The sequence below is a fragment of the Cucurbitaria berberidis genome, assembly GCF_010015615.1.
Source record: "Cucurbitaria berberidis CBS 394.84 unplaced genomic scaffold K460scaffold_7, whole genome shotgun sequence".
In the NCBI taxonomy this organism is placed as follows: Eukaryota; Fungi; Ascomycota; class Dothideomycetes; order Pleosporales; family Cucurbitariaceae; genus Cucurbitaria; species Cucurbitaria berberidis.
In genome coordinates, this window is record NW_024468941.1 from 113,247 (window position 1) to 133,092 (window position 19,846).

The following is a 19,846-nucleotide window of genomic DNA, read 5'->3' on the forward strand; positions in this document are numbered from 1 at the left end:
GAAGGAATAGAGGTGCTCCTGTTCGGGGCCATACCAACTGCCGGCAGTTGGCAAGATGTCTCTGTCTCCGTCGGTGGAGCGTCTACAACTGCCAAGGCGTTCTGGAGAAATTGAGAGTGCGTGCCATTGGGGTTCAGGCTGAAGACCATACCCGCTTGACAATGGGAGCGCTTCACCCTTTGAGCGCAGAAGAACCATCTTGGAGAAGGATCGGTCACCTGGTATTCTAATACGAATCTTCCACTCATATTTGTAGGGTTGAACTGTTCGAACCCAGAATCGAACATCTTGTTGCTTTGACAGGGATCCCAGAAATTGCTTTGAGTTAGACTATGATTCAATCCTAAAAAGTCGAATGCAATCATTGAGCCAACGGTAGCGTTCAGCGACAATGGTGAAAAGACCAGCTTGCCTGCATCGCCGACGGTAACTGTAGCTTTTGGTCGGAGGGATTGGGGTATCGTCCCAGTAGCTTCCACTGTTTGAGTGACATTCCCAGCCCAGGATGAGATTGATCCCGGAGTGTCAACGACTGATGCATGCGCCGTGTGTGTAGCGTTCCAGGTCCCTCGCAGATGTGGTACAAACGCGTCAGTAGTGGGAGTCTCCGTAGCAATGTGTGTTATGTTCTTCCACGGTAGATGTGATATGATCCTGCGGTTCAGAAGGTCAGCGCCGCTTGGTCCTGCCTGCTTTGCGTGTGCCGTGGGTGGAGAAGTGGCTTCTGAATTCCCTGTAGAGGCCAGCAGAAGGGTGCTCAGAAGGAGGCAGTGGACTGTTCGGAGAGGAGCCATCGTTCATTGCGATCAGTATCCTGGTCTAAGCAAAACGTTAAATAGCACGCCGCTTCGTTCAGGTGCTCTGTTTGCGGGTAATGGATACGGAAACATGTCCGCAGCATTGATAAACGGAGATCAGTTTCAGGTATCAGCTCCGTATTATGTTTCTATAGTACGAACTCAGGAAACTGTTTTAGGACGACCTCATATAAAAATTCTCCCGCCCTACGGCAGATATCTCTCATACCCTCAACGACTTCCTCCCGTCATCAATTGAGCAGGCCTCAATCAGAATCTTATATCACACTATCCGAAGACTTTCTTCCTCCTTTACGCCGACATGACAACCTCAATCGAGAATCGATTTTTGGCGTTGAAGCCAAAAAGCAAACCGAATGCCGAATCTCCTTCTGAAGGTTTCACTTACCCAACGCTTCCGGTTCCTTCTCCATCTGCGGCAAATGAGCTTGAAACAGCAGCTCACGAGTCACCCGCAGGATCTTCGCAGCAGGAAGGCCAAAGTAAGAAAGCGAAGGGGAAGCAGCCCTTGCGAGGTTGGCGCGACAAATACAAACCAGCCTCCGACCCAGTAGAACCGGAAGTGCACCCAGAATGGAAGCCGGAAAATGGCGTTGGTGAAGAATATAAAGAAGATGCTGATGAAGGCGCCAGTAGTGATTCCGAGCACGAGGGGGTGGATGCATACCAAGGACGAGTGAACAACGTGGAAGCTCGCAATGCGCCAAAAGAGGATCGCCCTAAGGAAATCGAAAAACATTGGCGTAGTCTATACCACCTTGTCAAATTCTGGTGGGGCATGCATGGGAAAGACCTGAACAAAGACCAACAAGCGACAATTAACAAGATTCAGGATAAGATCCGTGATGAGTGTAGGAAGTATGCCGAAATTGAGCTCAAGGAGCCGTCTGAAGCCATCAAAAAGCGCATGACTGAGAAGATAACAGAGATTACAAAGCGTGAGAACAAAAGGAATAAAAAAAGCCGAGCATCGGAAGCACAAATTAGCAAAGACGCTAATAGTATTATTCTCCAACAGATCGTACAATCGCTCTTGCAGAAGTACAGGTTTCCAGACAGTGCTCTTCATGGCCAAATAGCGGCGATGTCTACAATGCTAGGGGAAATTGAAGAAATGGAGAAAGACCCTCCTGACTCTGAAGATGCTGAGCTGATCGCGCATTACGAAACGACTCTTAAAGATAAGAAGAAGAAGCTTCTCAATGGGTTTGCAGTTTTTCCTGAGAAGCTCAAGGAGTACAATATCCCGGTTCAAGCCATAATGTCAGATTATGCCAAAACCACATTCGACACGATTACGAATCAGTCTAAAGAGTCTCAGGCAACATATAAAGACGCTGTCGCTGAAATCACCAAGCCCACGAAAGATCAGGAAGAGATTTGGGCGGTGGCAGCTCGTAACATGTATGAAGTATACATGATCACGACAGAATCAGACATGCTTACGACAGACAACGAACAAGAAATAAAAGCCCTTATGGACGCTCTTACTAAACAGGATAATCAGATTCAACAAAGTAACACCAGCAACGGTGTCCCCGCGGGAACGAATTGCCTTCCCCTCTCCCTTCTACATCAGCTGACGGATGGCTGGGAGAATAACAAACAAAAAGAATTAAGAATCACCGCTGGAGATTTCGACAAGTACCTGAAGAGGCAGCCTCTAGCTAATAATCTGGCTAAAAGCCTCGAAGTTGATAGCCAGTCTGAGGTCGAACAGTTGTTGGGTCCATACGTTTCAAAGCAGCCGAAAGCCATAGAACCGAACCCGAAACCGTCTCCACACTCCCAAGTGATCTCGAATACGCGGAATGGAGCAAATCCTCCTGCTGTAACTACAGGAAATAGCGCAAACTCGTCATCTCCGACGAATAGTGTGAACCCTCCATCTCCAACTCCAGGGAATAGAGCGAACGCTTCTGCGACTCTTGAATCACTACTCGCAGCTCTTGATGGAGATGATACGCTTGAGATGTTCAACTATGAGGACGGTATGACAGAGTTTGGCTCCCTAGTGGCGACACGGCCATGTCGAACGGGTAACGTAAGGTTTGATCGACACATTGTGAACTCCGGTACTTCGAAATACCCATGGCACAACATGGTGAGGGGTTCCGAGCTTTGTCCTGGAGGTGCTGAGGCTCTTTCGCAGCTAGAAGGCAAAGACACGATTTTCGACCTACGCGCGGAGAAGAAGCGGATTAAGGAAAACCCCAGCTATGCGAAGGTCAAAACCGGGCCGGCCGCAATTGTTCAGTTAAATGGACCCAAGGGACGCCGTGAGATGTATACAAAAGTAGAATATCCCGATGGGAGAGTACAGTGGCCCAGTAGGACTGAATATAGTCAGCTCGTAGGTAAGAAGTGTGCAGATCGTTATTTCGAACTCATGGAGGCGAGATGGAAGAAATTATCTGCATATATGTGTGAATGCCGACGAGAAAAGGTACATCCTGACACTGGTTTGGCATTGGAAGAGAAGGATCGGCAACTTCTGCCATGGTTCTTCCTAGGGGATGCGCCATCCACGATATCACTTGGCAGATCAGCAGACGAGGGGGATTTTAAGGCTGAATTGGCGGAGGAAAATGATCTGCCGACACGATGATTTTGATGTACTAAGTGTAAGAGGGAGTTTAGTGCCGAAGAAGCTTCTCCCTCACATATCGAATTAAATGCTGCTTTTGATGTACGTCTGCTACCATCCAATCTGCGAGATGTCTTTCGGCAGCGTCCCAAAAGCTTGGGCAATGTAAGCCACCAGGCAACGGGGACTCGGCCAAGTACACCCCGTGCCGTTGACATAAGCGAAGGACCGCTGTATTAAAGGTGCAGTCTTCCCCAGGGCTGATACGTTAACATTTACCTAAGTTCCACTACTCTCTATAATGGAATCCTCCGGTTCCCCAGCAACTGCATCCACTTACGCCGGCGCTGACGCCAGCCCATACCAAGTGTCGCACGGTATGCAGCGTGATTCAATGGAGCTCTCGATACTAACACTCCTATAGCGCCAGTTCACGAGGGAGCTTGCCCTACTGACGACGGAAACGATATTCGCCGCTTCGAACTTCTTCGATCGTTCAGCTATGTCATAAGCTGTGTCATACTGAGCAATATGTTGATTGGATCCGCGTTCATAGTATTGGTACAATACGTGTTCCCTTTATGGCACCAAGACGAATAGCAGTGGGCAGGAAAGCGGTTCATCGTGGGTGATGGCGAGTGTTGTGGCGCAGCCAGACTTGTAACTGTCGTCGTTTTGCTGTTAGCGAGGTTTCTGTTTCCTGAACCCAGATCCTGTATCGCGATGTTTGGTTCACACCTTTATACATTAAATACCTATAAGCAGGCAGCTTTGATTAAACATCAACAACAACATGGATACCTCTTGCGACTATCGTGTTTTCGACTTTGCCTCATTTCAATCTTCCCATGCTCAAGAATTTCAGCCCCTGAAACCGCAGCTACTCGAGACCGACCTGCATGACCTTTTTTCCTTCATCTGGGCTCATGATACACATGCGTTTGACCATCCTCGATACCGCATTCAAGTCGCGTTTACTATTCTCTTGGCATTTCATTTGGGGTTGCAGCCCAAGGGTGCTTTAAGGGAGGGGTTTTACTACAAAGACACCAGAATCCTCTTGACACGATACGAGAATGAAATGCGAGCATTGCTTGTGATATGCTTCGAGAACCGAGAGAACACGAAAACATCTCAACGGCGATGCAGGTGAGTTGAGCTTTGGGTAGAGAAAGTAACACTGCTAATCAAGAGTGGAGCAGAGAGATGGTTCTTGTGGATGATCCTACTAAGCGCCATATGTGTCCCGTTACTCTGTTCCTTTCAATGGCAATTGCTGATGGGCTGATTGATGCAATTCATCAAGCTAGTGAAGTTCAACAATGGCCCAATTGGACGCCTCTCCCATATAGCCCAAATCTCGTTCATTTGCCTGTACTCCGACGGACTGGAAACAAATCTAGGCTCATATCATCGTGTGAGATGAAGCCAACTGTGTTGCATAGAATTATGCATGCACAGATTCAAAGAGCAGGACATGAGGAAACTTTTGCGACCTTACTTCGGGATGTTAGAACGGCTACCCAGCGAGACAAGCGACTAATAAATATTGACTTTGCGCCGCTCTTGATTGGGCGCGGACAGGGTCAAACAGTGTCTAGATTGCTAGGACCTCAACTAGACCTCCGCAACTTATGTCGGGATACGAAGACTTTTGCTACAGGTTCATCAATCCTCAAGGATCCGTTTCCGCTGCCCTCAATTGTACAAATTCAGCTCAGATACGATGTAACACGGTTGATGATAATCTCCTGTCTTTACGAAATTTCCTGCAACACAATCCCTGATATATTACGGCCATTTATCAAAGCCGCTGAATCCGTTGCGTATGAACCGTACTACTTGGATGCTGAGCCTGATGCACAAGGGGCTTGTAGATGGTGCGGTATTCGATTACCTCGGTAGGTCCTTAATTATTCACCATTCTAACGAAGACTAATTTCCTGCAGTATACCTCTGAAGATGCATTTACTTAGATGTGCCCAAAAGGCTAAAAGTCTCGAGGCTTCAAGGCGGCTACAAGACATTACATGGTGCTGTGAATGGGCATCGTGTACTTTCCAATTCTCCAGTGCGGACTCAGCTGCGTCTCACATGAGCGACCATGTCAGTTCTAATTCACTTCACTGTCAGTGGAGCTCTTGTGACTTCTACGCAAAAGCTCCTGCCGCCCTTCACCTTCATCTCCGCGAAGATCATAATATGTATACTCAAGCAACCATACCTACACAGATTCGATTGTGTGTAGAGTGCAAGGTTTGGGTTTCGACGGACCTTGAATGGATCAAGCATAACGAGCTACATGCGCACAATCCCAGCATCGTTTACGGACCTGTGATTGCAGAAGGGATTCTAGCGGCACCTCGACGATGTCCGTATTGCACGAAACAGGGCATGTATTTGCAGATAGAAAACCATAGCAAATATGTCGAGCACATAGAGGAACATGTTCGCCAGCAGATGGCAGATAACAGCGATTCTGAGCTTCATTGTCCTCACTATTCATGTGCACATATGGGATTTGACAAGAGGAGGCTTTTGAGTCATCTTGACAAGGTTCATGGTATATCGTTCTGAGCTCGTCATCCTAATAGAATTAATGAAGATTTTTCGCATGAGTGCAGAACATGTGATTCCGCCATATATCTAATTTGGCGTCGGTCATCTCTGCAATGCATCCGGCAATCCCAAACTTTGCATCGCCCCGGGACCAGGAGTAAGAGCAGCTACGCAATGGACCAAAGCTCACGAGAAAGCCATAAGGGAGGGCGATGATATGCAGCTTCAGGACTTTGAGAGATATTGCTCTCTCGAATGTCGAGACTGTCTTGTTCCAGTCCGCCATATCCGGAAGCAGCATTCTGAAAAGCTCCAAGCTCACTAGTTCGGATGTAACTTGTCTGAACAGTGTGTGTAAGTAAGTGTGAGTTGTGATCATGCCAGCCAGACTGAGATGAGTAAGGCTAGCAATGTTCAGTGTCTTGCAGAATTCGTCGCTGAATTGACGGTGCTCCTCCACACAAGCCCTTGTCCTGCTACTAACGAGGATGTGGATGTCGAGTCTCCTCAGTGTCGTTATGTTGTTGCATCCTTGCGCGATAAGGTGCCCATACTGATTGCCTAAACATCGTGTAAGCCCTTAGACCATTCTCTAACAGAAGCCAAATTTACCGTGTAGACTCGCAAGACTGATGTCTGAGGTAAGGCCCAAATGTAACGTAGTAAGGCTCGAGTAGTCTGCAGTGAAAATAATGTCCGACATGTTCAGCGGAAATAAGGTACAGGTGTCGAGAGCGGTCCCTAACTGCGGCCTTGCCAGTCGTAAGATCTGAAGGTTCTCCAGATTGGGCGTAAGGCTGGACAAAACCTGTCGCACCGACATAATCCAGCGATCGTAAACGGCTTGCGTCTGATCCACCGGCTGCGATGGAGGAAGAAGATTTATCTCTACCAGGCTTACTAAGTATAGGGAGATGCTCTTCAACATGGTTGTCCAGGTCCAGTCCGCGAGTAGTGCAAGTGCTTTGCAGTCTCGAAAAGTCTCCCGGGGCTGCGGGAGTAAAGAAGTGCCATCGAACGAGATCGATTTCACTTCTTCGAATAGGTGGTACCCAACGCCCTGTTGAGCATGCTGAAGTCCGGGTAATGTGAAACGGAGACTATAATGACAGAGGAATTCTTTGCGAAATGGCTCGTGTAGTATGTTGTTGTAGCTTCTGCATGTCATACGTAGCTTCGCTGAAACCTGGAATCGGTCAGATCTTTCAGGTAGTATTTGCGTGAATAGTATAACGATTTCTGGAGGCACTGTAATGGGCCTATCAGTCATATCTGCGTTGGTGATAATACATACAAGAACATGCGGTTCCTTCATCTCGCGGAGGTCCTGGAGAACGCGATACTTGTCACTGGCATTTCCTCCTGCAGCTTCCTGCATACGGAAGCGAGATTGCTAGCGTCGGCCTCTAGCGTCGGCTTCTAGCGTCGGCCTCTAGCGTCGGCTTCTAGCGTCGGCCTCTAGCGTCGGCCTGACTTGGCATGCACCGTCCTCTCGAAGGAATGATGTGTGGCAGGGTGCAAATGTCTGGCAGTCAGCGCCACCAGTTCGGAAAACACAGGTGAACAATCTAGTCATGTGAAGCGAATCTACTAACCGTACTCTGGCGGGCACGGTTATGGATGTAAAAGCGATATTCACCTCCAAGTGCTTTACGCCAAATAAAGTTTCGCATTTGGGACAATTTATTGACTATTATACATAGCGTCTTTTGAGTTCACCCCAAGAACCATCTGGATTTAGTTCAACAAATATTTCCGTGTAAGACCCATCAGCCCGCCGATAGTAGAGTTCTACTCCGCCACACTGAACGCGTTAATTAAGTAGGGTACGCATACGGGAAGACCTTACCTCTTCATCCTCTTCCCCCATCAAGACGTATTTAGTCTTGTCAACATCCGTCCATGCATCGTCAAGTGCATCCCGCCCCTCCCTATGACACTTCACAGTTTCGTGATCGGTAGTGAGTGAGAAACTACTAAGCCGGCATGTCTTGACAGTTCCGTCAACCAAGGGGATACATTTCACCATCGTAAACCCACGGCATGGACCTGCCTTTATCGACGATAAACGTTGCAGAACGGCAAACTTAACGTTACCATTCTCGTCTAGATCTAGAGGCTTGTGCCATAAGGCTTCCAGATCGTCATTTAACTGGCAGGTAGGCGGCGGCGAAGATGGTGAAGATGGCGAAGATGGTGAAGATGGTGAAGATGGCGAAGATGGCGAAGATGGCGGGGGTGGCGGGGGTGGCGAAGATGGCGAAGATGGCGAAGATGGCGGGGGTGGCGGCGGTGGCAGATCTGGTGGAGACGGGGCTGAGTAGGCCGAGGAGGAGGTCAGTGAGAAAGACTCTTCTCCGGGTGGTAAGTCATGAGACAGTAGCGGTACGAGTGTGGATGTCATAGCTGGAGAAGGCGATGCTGGTTGTGGAGATAAGTGAGGAGACATTTGGCTGAGGAAACCTAATGGTCGAGTCCTGTTTCCTTATGTAGAACCGTTTGAAGATACATTCTACCCCTTTCGCGAGTGGTGTCATGCATAAATGAAGCGGCACCGTCATTCTGGAACAGCGATCAGCGGCCTAGAACTTGAGCACTGCGTGTGAGACGGACGGAATGGCGTGTCCATCCGTCATCCTCTTGTTTCTTTTTGCGGACATGTCACTACATACCATCCTAGTGTACTCGAACATGAGCATAAAGACGGAAAGACTAAGCGGGAGACTTGAAGTTGGCGGCTCCCCCCCAGTTGGCGGCTCCCCCCCAGTTGGCGGCTCCCCCCCAGTTGGCGGCTCCCCCCCAGTTGGCGGCTTCTCCCTAGTTGGCGGCTCCCCCCCAGTTGGCGGCTTCTCCCTAGTTGGCGGCTCCCCCCCAGTACAGCTAGGGTTGGCAGATAGCAACAGACGAATTGCTAGTTACGGTGGCAAACCCCTGACAGTGTGCTCCTCTTTTTCTACTTTATCATGTTGTGCCCTTCACGTGCGCTACGGTACACGCAACATGCCTTTCTACCAACCATTCGAATTGTGGCCTGCCAGCGGACCTACTCCACAAGCCGAAGCCTTCACAATGCCCCAGACCACGTTGCGAAACATCTATGAAAAGTGCCTCGATCGGCGAATGCATCGTCCCTTCGATGAAACCGTTCGGTCAATGGAGGCACTCATCACAACCCTTATTAAGGTTTCATATGCCCGAGTTGTCTTAGGACTTACACCTCAGAATATCAGCAGTTCACTACAACTTTTTGATAGAGAGACCGACAACGTAACAACATACTCTACGATTCAGATATCCTCCCTGGCGTCTGAGTTGGGCATCAACATTGGCGAAGGGCCGAAGTGCCCCAACACGCTCGGATGGGTGCGACAAATAAGCCAACTGCCGCAATTTTCCGATTTGGTTCAAGAACTGAACAATTACTTTCAGCGAGACCACTTTACACCGGAACCTCATCTACCTAATTCCTTACCTCGCTTCTCTCACACTGGAAACTCGGCCAGGCTTAACGCGCGCCTCGCCGCGAAGGGAAGATACCGGCTGCATAGGCATGTATACGACCGACATTTCGGACTGCGAACAGACACGGCTTGCCGCAGCAGTGGACATCGGGCAGTAAAGTATCGCGGAAGGTACATGGACCGCGTTGCTAGTGTGAGGTAGTCGGACCATGTGCATGGTGGGAAGCGGAGCGGAAAGGTTCCTGTATTCAATCTCTGTATCTAATATATACGTAATCATCAAAAAAGGCTTACATTCTCTTGAGATGCTTATCCTGATGTTGGAACACCATCGGCGATAGCACTGAGCTTGAGAACGCTTGCGATCTTCAAAGCAAAGGAATTGCGAGTCCACATTGACGTCTGAGTAGGGTTGATGGGTAGTCGTTCGCTTAACCAACCTGTGCAGGCATTGTGCCTGGGATGTGGCGTTGAAAAGCGGTGACTATGCTCCCAAGAGCTGTTGGGAGCACAGCCCACTGTTGACCGGTAAGCTACTCGATCCCTGGCAACCTACCGCCACCTGCACGGGGGAAGGGCACAAGGGCACAAGGCTGAAGCGCCACCTTCTCTACAGTATAACCATAAAGTTGCTTCATCCTCGAAAATACTGGAATAAACACATTCCAATTCATATTCAGCAGTGCCTTCGGGACAGCCAATCAGCAAGATGCCAAGCTTCGTCACGCGCTCTCTAGGCCGCACGGATCATGGAGTTGCTCATGCCACGTCAGTTTCTGCGCAGTCACAAATCATCCTTATGTACATCCGCACCGTATCGCTTCCTGTTTGCGCAATGCAGTCATCGAAACAAGGGCAGGCAGAGAGCTCGTCGAAGGAGCTTGAGACTCTAGTATCGAAGTTGAAAGGTGATACGTTGCAACAATTTGCGCGCACTGTCGAAATTCAGTCATCGTATATCACTTTCAACGTTGAAAGACACACGGAAATTATTACATATATGAAGAACAACTCGGAGGTGGGATATTCAAATTCGCCCTATGAATGAAGCTTACAGATCAAGTCAACGTTCTCTCATGTGTTTGGTGCAGTCCTCGGACCCGGCACTACGGTCTTCTCTGGGCCGTACTCGTACACCATCGTCGTCGTCGACTCGGTGGATCGTCCTGAATACGTCGTGGGAGGAAAAGACCCTGGCAATTCAATCCTGTTTCATGGCCCCCAGGGCCTCGCTGTCGAAGTTAAAGGCGGGAGGCTTGTGTCCGTAGTATTCGGCTGGAAGAAGTAACTCGAAAACGGACCAAGCTCAGAGTTCGGAATGCTCTCAATAACTCCATATGGGAAAAGGTTTCCTATCGCTCCCCCATTATTCAATCCAGCATCATTAAGCACACCTGGGTTTATCCCATTGTCTGTGACATTGTTGCCCACCATTGTGTCGTAGTTGTTTGTTCCCCCCTCTATACTGTTGTAATCTTTGCTTGAGATGCTGTATGAAGGAAGGTTGTTCTGTATTGGATACATAGGCGACAGGTCTGACAACGGGGGAGGGACAGTGGGATCCGTATGGTGTCGTTTCTTGTTGCTGGCAACTTGTTCCCATAAGCTTTAGCCTTGAGATTATGGCAGATTACTCACTTTGTATTCCGTTCATCTCTCCCTCAATCTCTGATTGCGACCGCTTCTTTGATGGTTGGTCCACCCACCGTCCAAGGTGCTTATCGCCTCTCATGAAGGCTTCCATAAGTGATCTGATCCTAGTGCCAGTGGCAGCGTAGGCTGAGCACTTCGACCATACTGCATCCAGGACATCGGCACTAAGAGGCTCTATCCCGGCGTAAGCTAGCATAAAAACGAAATCAGACTGTATAGTCGGTAGGGCGGTAAGGTCGACTGCTGGAAGGTTACGTTGTGCAAGTTGTCTTTGAGTCGCTGAGAGGCTGCGGCGATACTTCCCGACTTTGCCCTGCGGTAGATTAGAGTACCAGGCAATCTCCCATGCCGTCAATGAGTTTTTGATCTGTTGCCACAGCTTCATTGGAGCCCAATTGGACAAATCGACAAGCCCTTCATGTGCTGCTGTTGTCTTCGCAACGATGTCGGCCACCTGTGCTTTTCCATTCTTTTCGAGTTTAGCAATCAGCGCACTGCATTGCTCGACGGAAAGATCTGACGATAGAACGACTTGAAGCGCCAGAGTAAGAGCGTCATCAGATGTTATCTCGTCGCCGGGGCGCGACATGTTCGCCAAGCGGGGCAATGGTGTCCGGGATTGTGGCAGGCCGAATTGATGCTCAGCGCGTGACGGTGACTGTGCAAAGCTGCGCCGATATCCGCGGTGTCAAATCAAGTTACGAGTGGACGTGACACGCAAATAGTCTGGGTGGCTGGCCGATCGGGGAGTCAAAGCTAAGGGACTGCAGGGGGGGAGCCGTCTTTGGCTGCGATCCCTTCTAATATATGCTTTGCCGATGAGTGCGTCAGCTGATTTGTGAACTAGCGGATCGAAGCGCCTTTGCCAATCTCATTCAAGCCCATTTCTTCCAAGCCGTGCCTCATGGGTATGGCCTCGGTACTCCACATTGAAGTGTATCCCTCCGCCTCGGGCGCTCATCACTGCATTCCGTCTGCTGTCCGGGGTACGCACCTTCTTCTTCTGCGTCACTGGCACATGTAGCACCAATCGCGATGTGCATACTGCCTCATACTAGCTGCACATGGTTTCACAGCATGCGTTCACCTTGGGATGCATTCATATCGGGCTCTTATCGCATCCAGCTGCGTACTCGCCGGAGGTCGCGCTCGGGGCACCCCTTGAAGGATTGGAAGACCGAACCTAGATAACAAATAACCTAGCCGTCCGACTGGAGTACATCTTCGAAGCTGACCAGGCATGGTAGAGACCAGCGACAACGCAGCGCCTGTACCAGCGGGCAAGCTTTACTTCACACGGCGTCTTCTGGCCCAAAAGGAGTGGCATGTAGATAAAAAACACATGCATTCTGAGCTAGCTCGCGTACACTATTGACCTTCGGTGTTCTCTCTAGTTGTGATGCCGTTCGGAATTGCCACGTACTTCTCCCTCTGCCGCTTTTGAGGCCCCATTTGAGGCCGTGCTTCAATCATACATGACATATATGATGGGTCCGAAGATCAAGAAGAAGGCTAGAATGTAAAAAGCCAGAAGGATTGGATGGCGACGCACGCAGTCGGGGTCCATACGATCCGTCTCGGGAGTCAGACTCCAGCCTACACGTACATTCAGTCAATCTTCTCTAAATCTTAATTGATATTCGCCCACCATACTCAAGATCATGGAACTTGACTTTATTCACTTTCGAAATGAATCCCGTTGGCATCGTAGAAATGTTTGATACACACGTTGAGTCTTGAAGCAAGAAAGTGTATCAGGTGTGCCTTTCGGGGTGAAGGATCAGAGGATGTGCAAAGCGCCTACGCCCTAGCTGTTCTGTGAAGGTGCTTTAAGTGCCGGTGAAGGATCAGCAGAGTCAATCGCAAGATCTGCTGTTTCACACTGCTTCCCAGAACCTGCTGTGTAGCCGCTGGTAATTGCCAATGTTTCGCTACCCCCTTCAAGCCAATGTCGGCTACCCCCCTGTCAAGCCAATGTCGGCTACCCCCCTGTCAAGCCAATGTCGGCTACCCCCCTGTCAAGCCAATGTCGGCTACCCCCCTGTCAAGCATGCCTGCGTAGTAGTGTATGGCTGTCACTTCAGACCAATCAACCACGCGCGGATTCTGGCTGCGGCTGCGACGCCGAGGTGTACTCTACATATGTCTCTATTTGCTTCGTCCAACCTCTTATCAAGTCACAAGTCTATCAGCTTTCTCAGCAATGATGAAGGTCTTTTCATTGCTCAACGCGCAGAATCGTTCACACAAAGAGGACCAGTCCAAGAAGCTTCAGTCTAATCGAGAGGACCGAACAGAGCGCATCACTCCACCATTTGAGAACGTCATTGCGAACTTCCCTACAGCAGCCTTTCACAAGTCGACCACTCCCACTTCAGTCACTATGAGTGGTACAAATGGCACAAAGACGAACACGATCGCCAACCCCACTCGTTCCATGGCCCCAATAGTACCTTCTGCTTCCATCCACGCCTCTAGAACGCTCCCGGTTTTGCATCCGGCAGTCAAACGGCTACCACGAATCCAATACGGCGGTCCATACCAGCATGTCGATGTATATTCCCGAAGGGCTCCTCGATGCGTTCCCACTGAATGGCCTGCTCTCAATGTTCTACCGGTTCAGCAATCGCTGCCAGCTTCAGAATCTGATCGATTTCGCAATATTCGGGAAGACTACAACAGTGCCATCCAGCAATACCATACACCACAAAACAATTCGAGCTCCACACGGCCCGATCACATTGTAAACAATCCTCGGGACGAAGGGATGCCCATATCTGGCATGGCTACTCAAGGCCAATCAGGGCAAGGTTTCCTCGTCTGCGCAAGATGCGGACGAGAGGATATACCAACAGGTACAATGCATCACCATCTCGGAGGGGGATATTGCGTAGGTGGAGAGGCATTTAAGGTATTGTATGCTCGAGTGGTGTTGCGTTGCGAACCCTCGGAGATTGTGACTACCCTCCAGCAATTCGATTTTACTAAGGCGCCCCAATCTGTATATCCCTTGGACGTTACGACTACCCTCCGGAAATTCGACAATATTTATGACTTCCAAACTGTATACCCCTTGGGTTCGGTTGGGTGGCTTGGGCAACATGCTATGATAAGATGGATTAGCGTGCCAAGGAAGTTGTGGAAGATTTATCACGCGCTAAATGAGTTTTTCGGTGTGCCGCTATATCTTGACCACCGTTACTTTGAGGCTCCTGTTGTTGCAATCCAGCCCGGCGCGGCGGGTCACGACGATAATGGGTCTGACACCACCATCGAGGACCCGAATATGAACGACCTCTCCAAGCAACAGAAGTCGAATCTCAAAAGGAAGATGGCGCAGATGAAGGATTCGACATCTGAGAACTCCACCACACACGCCAAAAGGAAGAAGAAGAAGAAGAGCACTGTCATTTAGCCTCGTTCTGGGAAAATGTGAGGGGCAGATATGCAAAATGAACCTTATTCAGATCTTAGCTTTGCATTGCTTTTTGCAACGTGACGGAAACGAATGCTTATTGGGCGCCCTTTGAAGGATCAGACGCCACAAACTTAGCGGCGCCAGTATATTTCAGCCCCTGGATACCTTTCTGTCACGCTTGTATCTGCCAGGTATCCCGGTGTCACACGAGCGGCACAATCCAATATCTGAGGAAGACATTTCCAAAGGAACTCACGAGTTCATCTATGGCCCGCTGGCATCATGCAGCCTCCCATATAAGCTGCCAGCCGAGACTGCTCTGGAAGAGTGGGAACGCGGAGTTGACCTGATACGTCCTGAAATACAGGGAAATGGATAATTGCTATTCCAACTACGCTAGCCTCACTGCAACGTCTGGACTATTGATTACGCTTGAGTTCGATTACATTGTGCATCAGAGTATTTCAAATCGTCTAGCACCAAATAAAATTCTGATCCTTGCGGTATCCGGGAAGAACGGTCAATTCACCAGTCATCGAATCTTGAGAAGTAATGCAATGGAATTCCCCCCTCTGTGATATCCGACGTCTGAGTATCCGACGTCTGAGGATCCAAAGTCTGCGCCAACTCTTCTAACCCGATGAAAGAGTGCACAATGCACAAGGCCTGTTCTATATTAGGACTCCTCCATGAGTGACCACTTCCGATGACTTACCGCGGGGATATATATATAGCTGTGTTTCAATGCTGGCTCCCAGATGCCAACCAGCACAAAAACAGCAGCCATAACCAGACAGATAATGTAGGTCCAGTAGTGCCAGTTCGCCCATCCATATGTGCGGGCGATTAGTGCATATGAAAGGAGAAGGGTAATGATAAACCCCAGCTGGAAACACTGCGAGAATATCGCAGCGCGACTAGGGCAATTAGGAACATGTTAAGCGGGAATATGAGAAACGTACTTCGTATAGTATACCATCAAAATGCCAAAAGATACAAGACAACAAGACAGAAAGCAAAAACCTGTGACTAGCTTCCGTGTCCAGGAAACCTCCCTGATCTTAGATATATTAGCTAGGTTTCCTGGATGGGCATAGTATTCTTACCCAATCTAATAGTGCGAGAAAGCACAAGATCAAGATGCTCATAGAGGGACTGTAGCGGGAAAGGCCAGAGACGGCAATTGAGATCGTGACTACGCACATGATAAGCACAGGTAGACAAAATAACATAAAATGTGGGCTATAGTGCCTGCGCCGAACGCAGTAGTGTGCGAGCGGTTGTGCAAGACAAAATAAAAAGACGACACCTGTGCTAATCACGGAAAGGATAGCGACTAGGTTCATAGTGATGGAAATGGATGTAGTCAACGAGTGAGAGAAAGCCGCCGATGACCCCTCCTTTATAGTCGTCTGGGACTCAGAAGCGGCATTGACTCTGCTGTAATACCTGTGGGTTTGACACTACCCTGCTTATTGCTCATTGGTTACTACGTCAAGAGCTACCACTGTAGTCTAGCGCCATGCATAAGGTAGGGGAGGGTTGCGGGCTCTTTGAGCCCGCAGCCCTGAAAGAGCTTGCAGCCTGGGCGGCACATTCCATCATTTGCGCAAGCGCCCGACACCTCCTTATCGCATGTTGCTACGCGGTCGTCCCATCCCCCGAAACTACCCCTAGCCTCATACACGAACATCCCACCATTCTCCCCCCTCAGTACCTACTGCAAGCCTTTCACGATGCCACTCGAACCATCCTCGCCGCACGCCGACGACCAGTGCACTGGCAACACAATATGCTCATCTCTGGAGCTCTTCATGAAAGCGCCGCTAGAGAGCATCTTAGTTCAATGCAGCATGGCTGCACTCATAGCTCTCCAGAAGCGTATACAACAAGTTCTCGTCGAATATACTCGATACACAAGCTCGTTACCATCGAACGATAACTCCCGATCGAAAGAGAACGCAAGCATACAGCTCCAGATTGCCGTCGACAACGCAGTAGAATACATGGAAGGCAGGCCAGATGCAGAATCGGAAGCGCTGTTCCATAAGTGCAAGCACAACCTGAAGGAATGGGTGGCCCTATGGGGCTATCGAGACATAGGTACATACAGGAGAGGGTGGAATTCGCTCTCAAAATCACAGAAGAACAAGCTAAATACTATGGATGGCAAAGTTCTCAACCTCACAACCTTGTCGAGCGCCCAACAGGATTTCGTATTTTTTTTGGCTCCTACCTTTAAAGGGTCTCTGAGCCAAGAGAATTTCGATTCCATGTTCCGCACAGGCAGCCATTGGGCTGTCATTGGTACATACCTGAGGTCCATCATACAACCCTGTATTGATAATGACAAATATCTCTCGAAATACTTTACGCAAGCATCCCACACTCTACCGAAGGAGCTACTGGTATCGGCACAACTCCCAGAGATGACGTTAGGGTCTCGCGAACTTGAACCCTCCACGAAGAGGAGGCGCAGCTCGTCTCACGTTTCACAGTCGGAGAAAACTAATGTATCGCCGGAATTAGGCGCATTTCGGGATTATGAGAAGGTTCCTTCCGGCAGCTACCAGTTTCATCATACTCAGATGCCATTCTCTACTCCTCTACCCTGGACGTATGCTACCATCCACCCATACCCTCAATACGAGATCATCGGCCCACCGGCCGAACTTCATCCTTCTCCTTGGCCTTTTCCTCAAACAAATATACCATAAGCACTAGCCGTCCGGTCCGAACATCGATTTGTAGTGGCATTCCATGTGCGGAAATGAGATTGTTTGATACGAATGCCTGGGGGTAATTGCCAACAGTGTATATCGGATTGTCTATCAGGTCGAGGAAGACACAGGCGTACGAGTATGGGCCACCAAAGACAGTAAGTCCAGGCCCGAGCACAGCTCCAAAGCAATGAGCTAGCATGTTGTCCTTGACAAGTGAGCGAGGTCTCTTCTTTTGTAAAAGACGGGACAGTACCTTATTTGTAGTTTCCACAAGCTCACGAATCTCCTTGCGCGCTGTAATGTCAAAGGACGCATGCAATTTTGGAAGCTCAATGGGTATATCGCGAGCATATTGTTTCAATCGGTTGTCCCGCACTTGTATCACAAGCTGTTCAAGTCCAGAGTGGTGTGTAAAGTCTATCTGTGCATTTACTGTAGACTGCATCGCGTGACAAAATTGCGGCACAGCCGAAGTGCTCCAGAAGGTCTGCGAATGTGACTGCTGTAGTGACGTGTTGTAGACATGATCTGTGCGCTTTCTTTCATTGGTTACGCGAGACTTGGCATGCTTAGTAACGTTTGCCGCATTGGCGCATTTCTGCTCTTCTCTATCAGTTTTCACCACTTTGGAAATGGGCCATCGCGCAGTGCCTGGTCGCGCTTTGTCAAGGCGTCATCTGATACTTCAATCTGTTGGGCGTTAGGCCTAAGCCTCTCGATGCTCTTTGTATTCAAAATATTGACCCGTGTGAAGGCTTCGACTTGGAGGTTGTCCATGTTGAGCGCGATAGGGTCATCATACCTTCCACGGCTGTTTATAAGGGTTCTTGCCGCCAGGAGCTGGCGGACAGGGCTCATGTGAAGCTCCCTTTCCAGTTCCTCATCATTGGATTCCAGCTGTCTTCCTTACATGCATAATTCATTACCAATGGCGAACGTCGATCGAATAGACATTAAAGGAATGCTTAATCCTCTCCCCACGAAACTGCGACCACTTCCTGATGCCCTCTAGATGGAGTATCAGAAGGTTACTTTAAGCGACATACGACATGTCGAAGGTGCGGGCGAGACGACATAATGATGGAACACGTTATTGAACATCAGGCGTCGGGATACTGCGTGAACGACAGGGACTTCAAAGTGTTGTACGCTCGAGTTATACTTAGCTGCAATGCCTCAGAGGTTCAACCCCGTCTCTACCCGTTCGATCAGGCCTACGGGCTTAAAAACTCAATACACATGGCATTCAAACGAGGCCCGATGCCAATTGGCTGGTAATTCAGCCTCTTTCACAAATGTCAGTGCCATAGAAGATGGGTCAGCTGTCCTCTTCGTGGTCGGCGTTTGCTGTGTCCTAGCAGCGAGTGTTTCTAACAATATCCCGGAACCTTGCACGCATCATGCAAGAAATTACTTTTACGAATCCTTCAGCCTTCGACACTAATGGAGATTTATTTTCTCTTCAATAGATGCATGCGGGAGCAGAACTGACGCCACGATCAGCGGATCACAGGCTCTCTTGGAACTTGAACATAAATACGCTACGACCGCTTGATCGACCGCTTGATCAACCGCTATAGAACGGATATAGATACCCACCACTTCTTTGCAGTATGCCATGCAAGACATTCAGAACCTGGCGTTGGCCATGAACAACGATGCCTTTCATGCAAACGTATTTCTGGGGCGCCTCGACTCGTGTGGGTCGAGCGCTGGGCCCGAAAGAAGGCAAATTCCGGTGCGCTATTGACGCACAGCAAGCATTATGCATGCGCCCAAGCTATGCCTATTTACGGCGATTCCCTAAATTGGTGGAGGTTCATAAGATATCATGCAGGTTGCCTTACCGCCTCTGCGTCCTTCACCGGTTGCCTTCCTGTAACGCCCTCCATCACAGAAGGACTCAAGCTTCTGCAGCGACCTGCGAGGCGAGTATGCGGGTTATCTTGTACTTTCAGTTCTAAACAATCACAAGGACCGAATAACGCCCGCCTGGAGTACTCGCAAATCATGATACATCTGAAAGGTGCTGAAGACGCCAAGGTGTTTCTCAAATCTCCAACCCCTGGGAATACCACAACTCTCACCCAACCAAATGGTATGTTACTCCAACTCATCTTAATGCTTGCATGGTGACACAAACTGACATGGCGTAGTAGAAGGTTAGCAATTTCTGTAGGGATTAATAGCCCATCCCGATGTGATAGGTACAGTGATTCAGCTTTTCTCGTGCGATAGGTTGAAGTTAATATCTGCACAGGCCCATCCCCCTGGTATCTTCAGTGGGTACTGCAGAGTCGAGAGCGGTCTCATGCATGATCAAGGCATGCTCAGCACACTGTACGGTCGGACCATCCCCCCGCCCCGGCCTGTAATGAATGAAGCAAGAAGTATTTAGTCAAAGGACTTCCCAAGGCTTGCAATATCCGACAAGATAACCTTTCTGCTTCCTAAGGTCTTCGCAATGATTATTCTCATATCCTCTTTAGTATTCATCATCGCGTTACTGTTATACAAGTTGAATCCCAAATCGACTCCTCCATCCGTGGCACTGCTACGCACGGAGAAAACAGCTAACTCGCCTCCTTCATCCATGGCACCGCCGCCTCCTTCATCCATGGCACCGC

At 49.3% G+C, this 19,846-nt stretch overlaps 13 protein-coding genes across 13 annotated transcripts in view; 9 read left to right on the forward strand and 4 right to left on the reverse strand.

The window, feature by feature from the left end:
• Positions 1 to 20: 20 nt before the first annotated feature.
• K460DRAFT_250365 (uncharacterized protein) lies at positions 21 to 443 on the reverse strand (the record flags this gene model as incomplete). Its single annotated transcript, XM_040927380.1, has 1 exon — positions 21 to 443. A coding segment is annotated over one exon (423 nt), but the record flags the coding sequence as incomplete, so codon positions are not given.
• A 934-nt stretch (positions 444 to 1,377) lies between these two features.
• On the forward strand, positions 1,378 to 3,336 carry K460DRAFT_245744 (uncharacterized protein; the record flags this gene model as incomplete). Its single annotated transcript, XM_040927345.1, has 2 exons — positions 1,378 to 1,703; positions 1,821 to 3,336. Coding segments are annotated over 2 exons (1,842 nt in total), but the record flags the coding sequence as incomplete, so codon positions are not given.
• A 370-nt stretch (positions 3,337 to 3,706) lies between these two features.
• Positions 3,707 to 4,005, forward strand: K460DRAFT_410716 (uncharacterized protein; the record flags this gene model as incomplete). Its single annotated transcript, XM_040937405.1, has 2 exons — positions 3,707 to 3,782; positions 3,830 to 4,005. 2 exons carry the CDS (start codon positions 3,707 to 3,709, stop codon positions 4,003 to 4,005), a joined length of 252 nt encoding a protein of 83 aa, XP_040782669.1.
• Positions 4,006 to 4,265: 260 nt separating this feature from the next.
• K460DRAFT_202525 (uncharacterized protein) lies at positions 4,266 to 5,499 on the forward strand. Its single transcript, XM_040927196.1, has one exon. The coding sequence runs from the start codon at positions 4,612 to 4,614 to the stop codon at positions 5,308 to 5,310; it is 699 nt and encodes a 232-aa protein (XP_040782670.1). The 5' UTR covers positions 4,266 to 4,611; the 3' UTR covers positions 5,311 to 5,499.
• Positions 5,500 to 5,607: 108 nt separating this feature from the next.
• Positions 5,608 to 5,982, forward strand: K460DRAFT_296241 (uncharacterized protein; the record flags this gene model as incomplete). The annotated part of the gene is made up of 1 exon (XM_040929625.1): positions 5,608 to 5,982. One exon carries the CDS (start codon positions 5,608 to 5,610, stop codon positions 5,980 to 5,982), a length of 375 nt encoding a protein of 124 aa, XP_040782671.1.
• K460DRAFT_371319 (uncharacterized protein) lies at positions 5,650 to 7,280 on the reverse strand. The gene is made up of 2 exons (XM_040934330.1): positions 6,577 to 7,280; positions 5,650 to 6,525 (listed from the first exon to the last, which is right to left on the reverse strand). The coding sequence occupies exons 1-2, from the start codon at positions 7,232 to 7,234 to the stop codon at positions 6,002 to 6,004; spliced, it is 1,182 nt and encodes a 393-aa protein (XP_040782672.1). The 5' UTR covers positions 7,235 to 7,280; the 3' UTR covers positions 5,650 to 6,001.
• Positions 7,281 to 8,622: 1,342 nt separating this feature from the next.
• Positions 8,623 to 9,627, forward strand: K460DRAFT_410718 (uncharacterized protein; the record flags this gene model as incomplete). The annotated part of the gene is made up of 1 exon (XM_040937406.1): positions 8,623 to 9,627. One exon carries the CDS (start codon positions 8,623 to 8,625, stop codon positions 9,625 to 9,627), a length of 1,005 nt encoding a protein of 334 aa, XP_040782673.1.
• Positions 9,628 to 9,881: 254 nt separating this feature from the next.
• On the forward strand, positions 9,882 to 10,884 carry K460DRAFT_202512 (uncharacterized protein). Its single transcript, XM_040927195.1, has 2 exons — positions 9,882 to 10,443; positions 10,489 to 10,884. Exons 1-2 carry the CDS (start codon positions 10,135 to 10,137, stop codon positions 10,711 to 10,713), a joined length of 534 nt encoding a protein of 177 aa, XP_040782674.1. The 5' UTR covers positions 9,882 to 10,134; the 3' UTR covers positions 10,714 to 10,884.
• Positions 10,885 to 11,055: 171 nt separating this feature from the next.
• On the reverse strand, positions 11,056 to 11,667 carry K460DRAFT_359835 (uncharacterized protein; the record flags this gene model as incomplete). The annotated part of the gene is made up of 1 exon (XM_040932222.1): positions 11,056 to 11,667. One exon carries the CDS (start codon positions 11,665 to 11,667, stop codon positions 11,056 to 11,058), a length of 612 nt encoding a protein of 203 aa, XP_040782675.1.
• A 1,429-nt stretch (positions 11,668 to 13,096) lies between these two features.
• K460DRAFT_203072 (uncharacterized protein) lies at positions 13,097 to 14,555 on the forward strand. Its single transcript, XM_040927198.1, has 2 exons — positions 13,097 to 13,873; positions 14,230 to 14,555. The coding sequence occupies exons 1-2, from the start codon at positions 13,147 to 13,149 to the stop codon at positions 14,241 to 14,243; spliced, it is 741 nt and encodes a 246-aa protein (XP_040782676.1). The 5' UTR covers positions 13,097 to 13,146; the 3' UTR covers positions 14,244 to 14,555.
• A 468-nt stretch (positions 14,556 to 15,023) lies between these two features.
• On the reverse strand, positions 15,024 to 16,037 carry K460DRAFT_203236 (uncharacterized protein). Its single transcript, XM_040927199.1, has 3 exons — positions 15,603 to 16,037; positions 15,459 to 15,556; positions 15,024 to 15,413 (listed from the first exon to the last, which is right to left on the reverse strand). The coding sequence occupies exons 1-3, from the start codon at positions 15,840 to 15,842 to the stop codon at positions 15,173 to 15,175; spliced, it is 579 nt and encodes a 192-aa protein (XP_040782677.1). The 5' UTR covers positions 15,843 to 16,037; the 3' UTR covers positions 15,024 to 15,172.
• Positions 16,025 to 18,137, forward strand: K460DRAFT_399132 (uncharacterized protein; the record flags this gene model as incomplete). Its single annotated transcript, XM_040936228.1, has 3 exons — positions 16,025 to 17,113; positions 17,310 to 17,374; positions 17,974 to 18,137. The coding sequence occupies exons 1-3, from the start codon at positions 16,233 to 16,235 to the stop codon at positions 18,135 to 18,137; spliced, it is 1,110 nt and encodes a 369-aa protein (XP_040782678.1). The 5' UTR covers positions 16,025 to 16,232.
• A 1,463-nt stretch (positions 18,138 to 19,600) lies between these two features.
• Positions 19,601 to 19,846, forward strand: part of K460DRAFT_203035 (uncharacterized protein) — a 1,064-nt gene continuing 818 nt past the window's right edge. The window contains exon 1 of the mRNA XM_040927197.1: positions 19,601 to 19,844. The gene's annotated coding sequence lies outside the window, so the exon portion shown is untranslated. The remainder of the gene's footprint in view (positions 19,845 to 19,846) is intronic.

Coding starts and splice junctions, on each gene's coding strand:
- K460DRAFT_203072 (XM_040927198.1), top strand. CDS start 13,147: ATGGCTGTCACTTCAGACCAATCAACCACGCGCGGATTCTGGCTGCGG.
- K460DRAFT_371319 (XM_040934330.1), bottom strand. CDS start 7,234: ATGACTGATAGGCCCATTACAGTGCCTCCAGAAATCGTTATACTATTC. Junction 6,526..6,576: donor CAGTCTTGCGAGTCTACACG/GTAAATTTGGCT, acceptor CACGATGTTTAG/GCAATCAGTATGGGCACCTT.
- K460DRAFT_202512 (XM_040927195.1), top strand. CDS start 10,135: ATGCCAAGCTTCGTCACGCGCTCTCTAGGCCGCACGGATCATGGAGTT. Junction 10,444..10,488: donor ATATGAAGAACAACTCGGAG/GTGGGATATTCA, acceptor TTACAGATCAAG/TCAACGTTCTCTCATGTGTT.
- K460DRAFT_203236 (XM_040927199.1), bottom strand. CDS start 15,842: ATGAACCTAGTCGCTATCCTTTCCGTGATTAGCACAGGTGTCGTCTTT. Junction 15,557..15,602: donor TTCTCGCACTATTAGATTGG/GTAAGAATACTA, acceptor AATATATCTAAG/ATCAGGGAGGTTTCCTGGAC. Junction 15,414..15,458: donor TTGATGGTATACTATACGAA/GTACGTTTCTCA, acceptor TAATTGCCCTAG/TCGCGCTGCGATATTCTCGC.
- K460DRAFT_202525 (XM_040927196.1), top strand. CDS start 4,612: ATGGTTCTTGTGGATGATCCTACTAAGCGCCATATGTGTCCCGTTACT.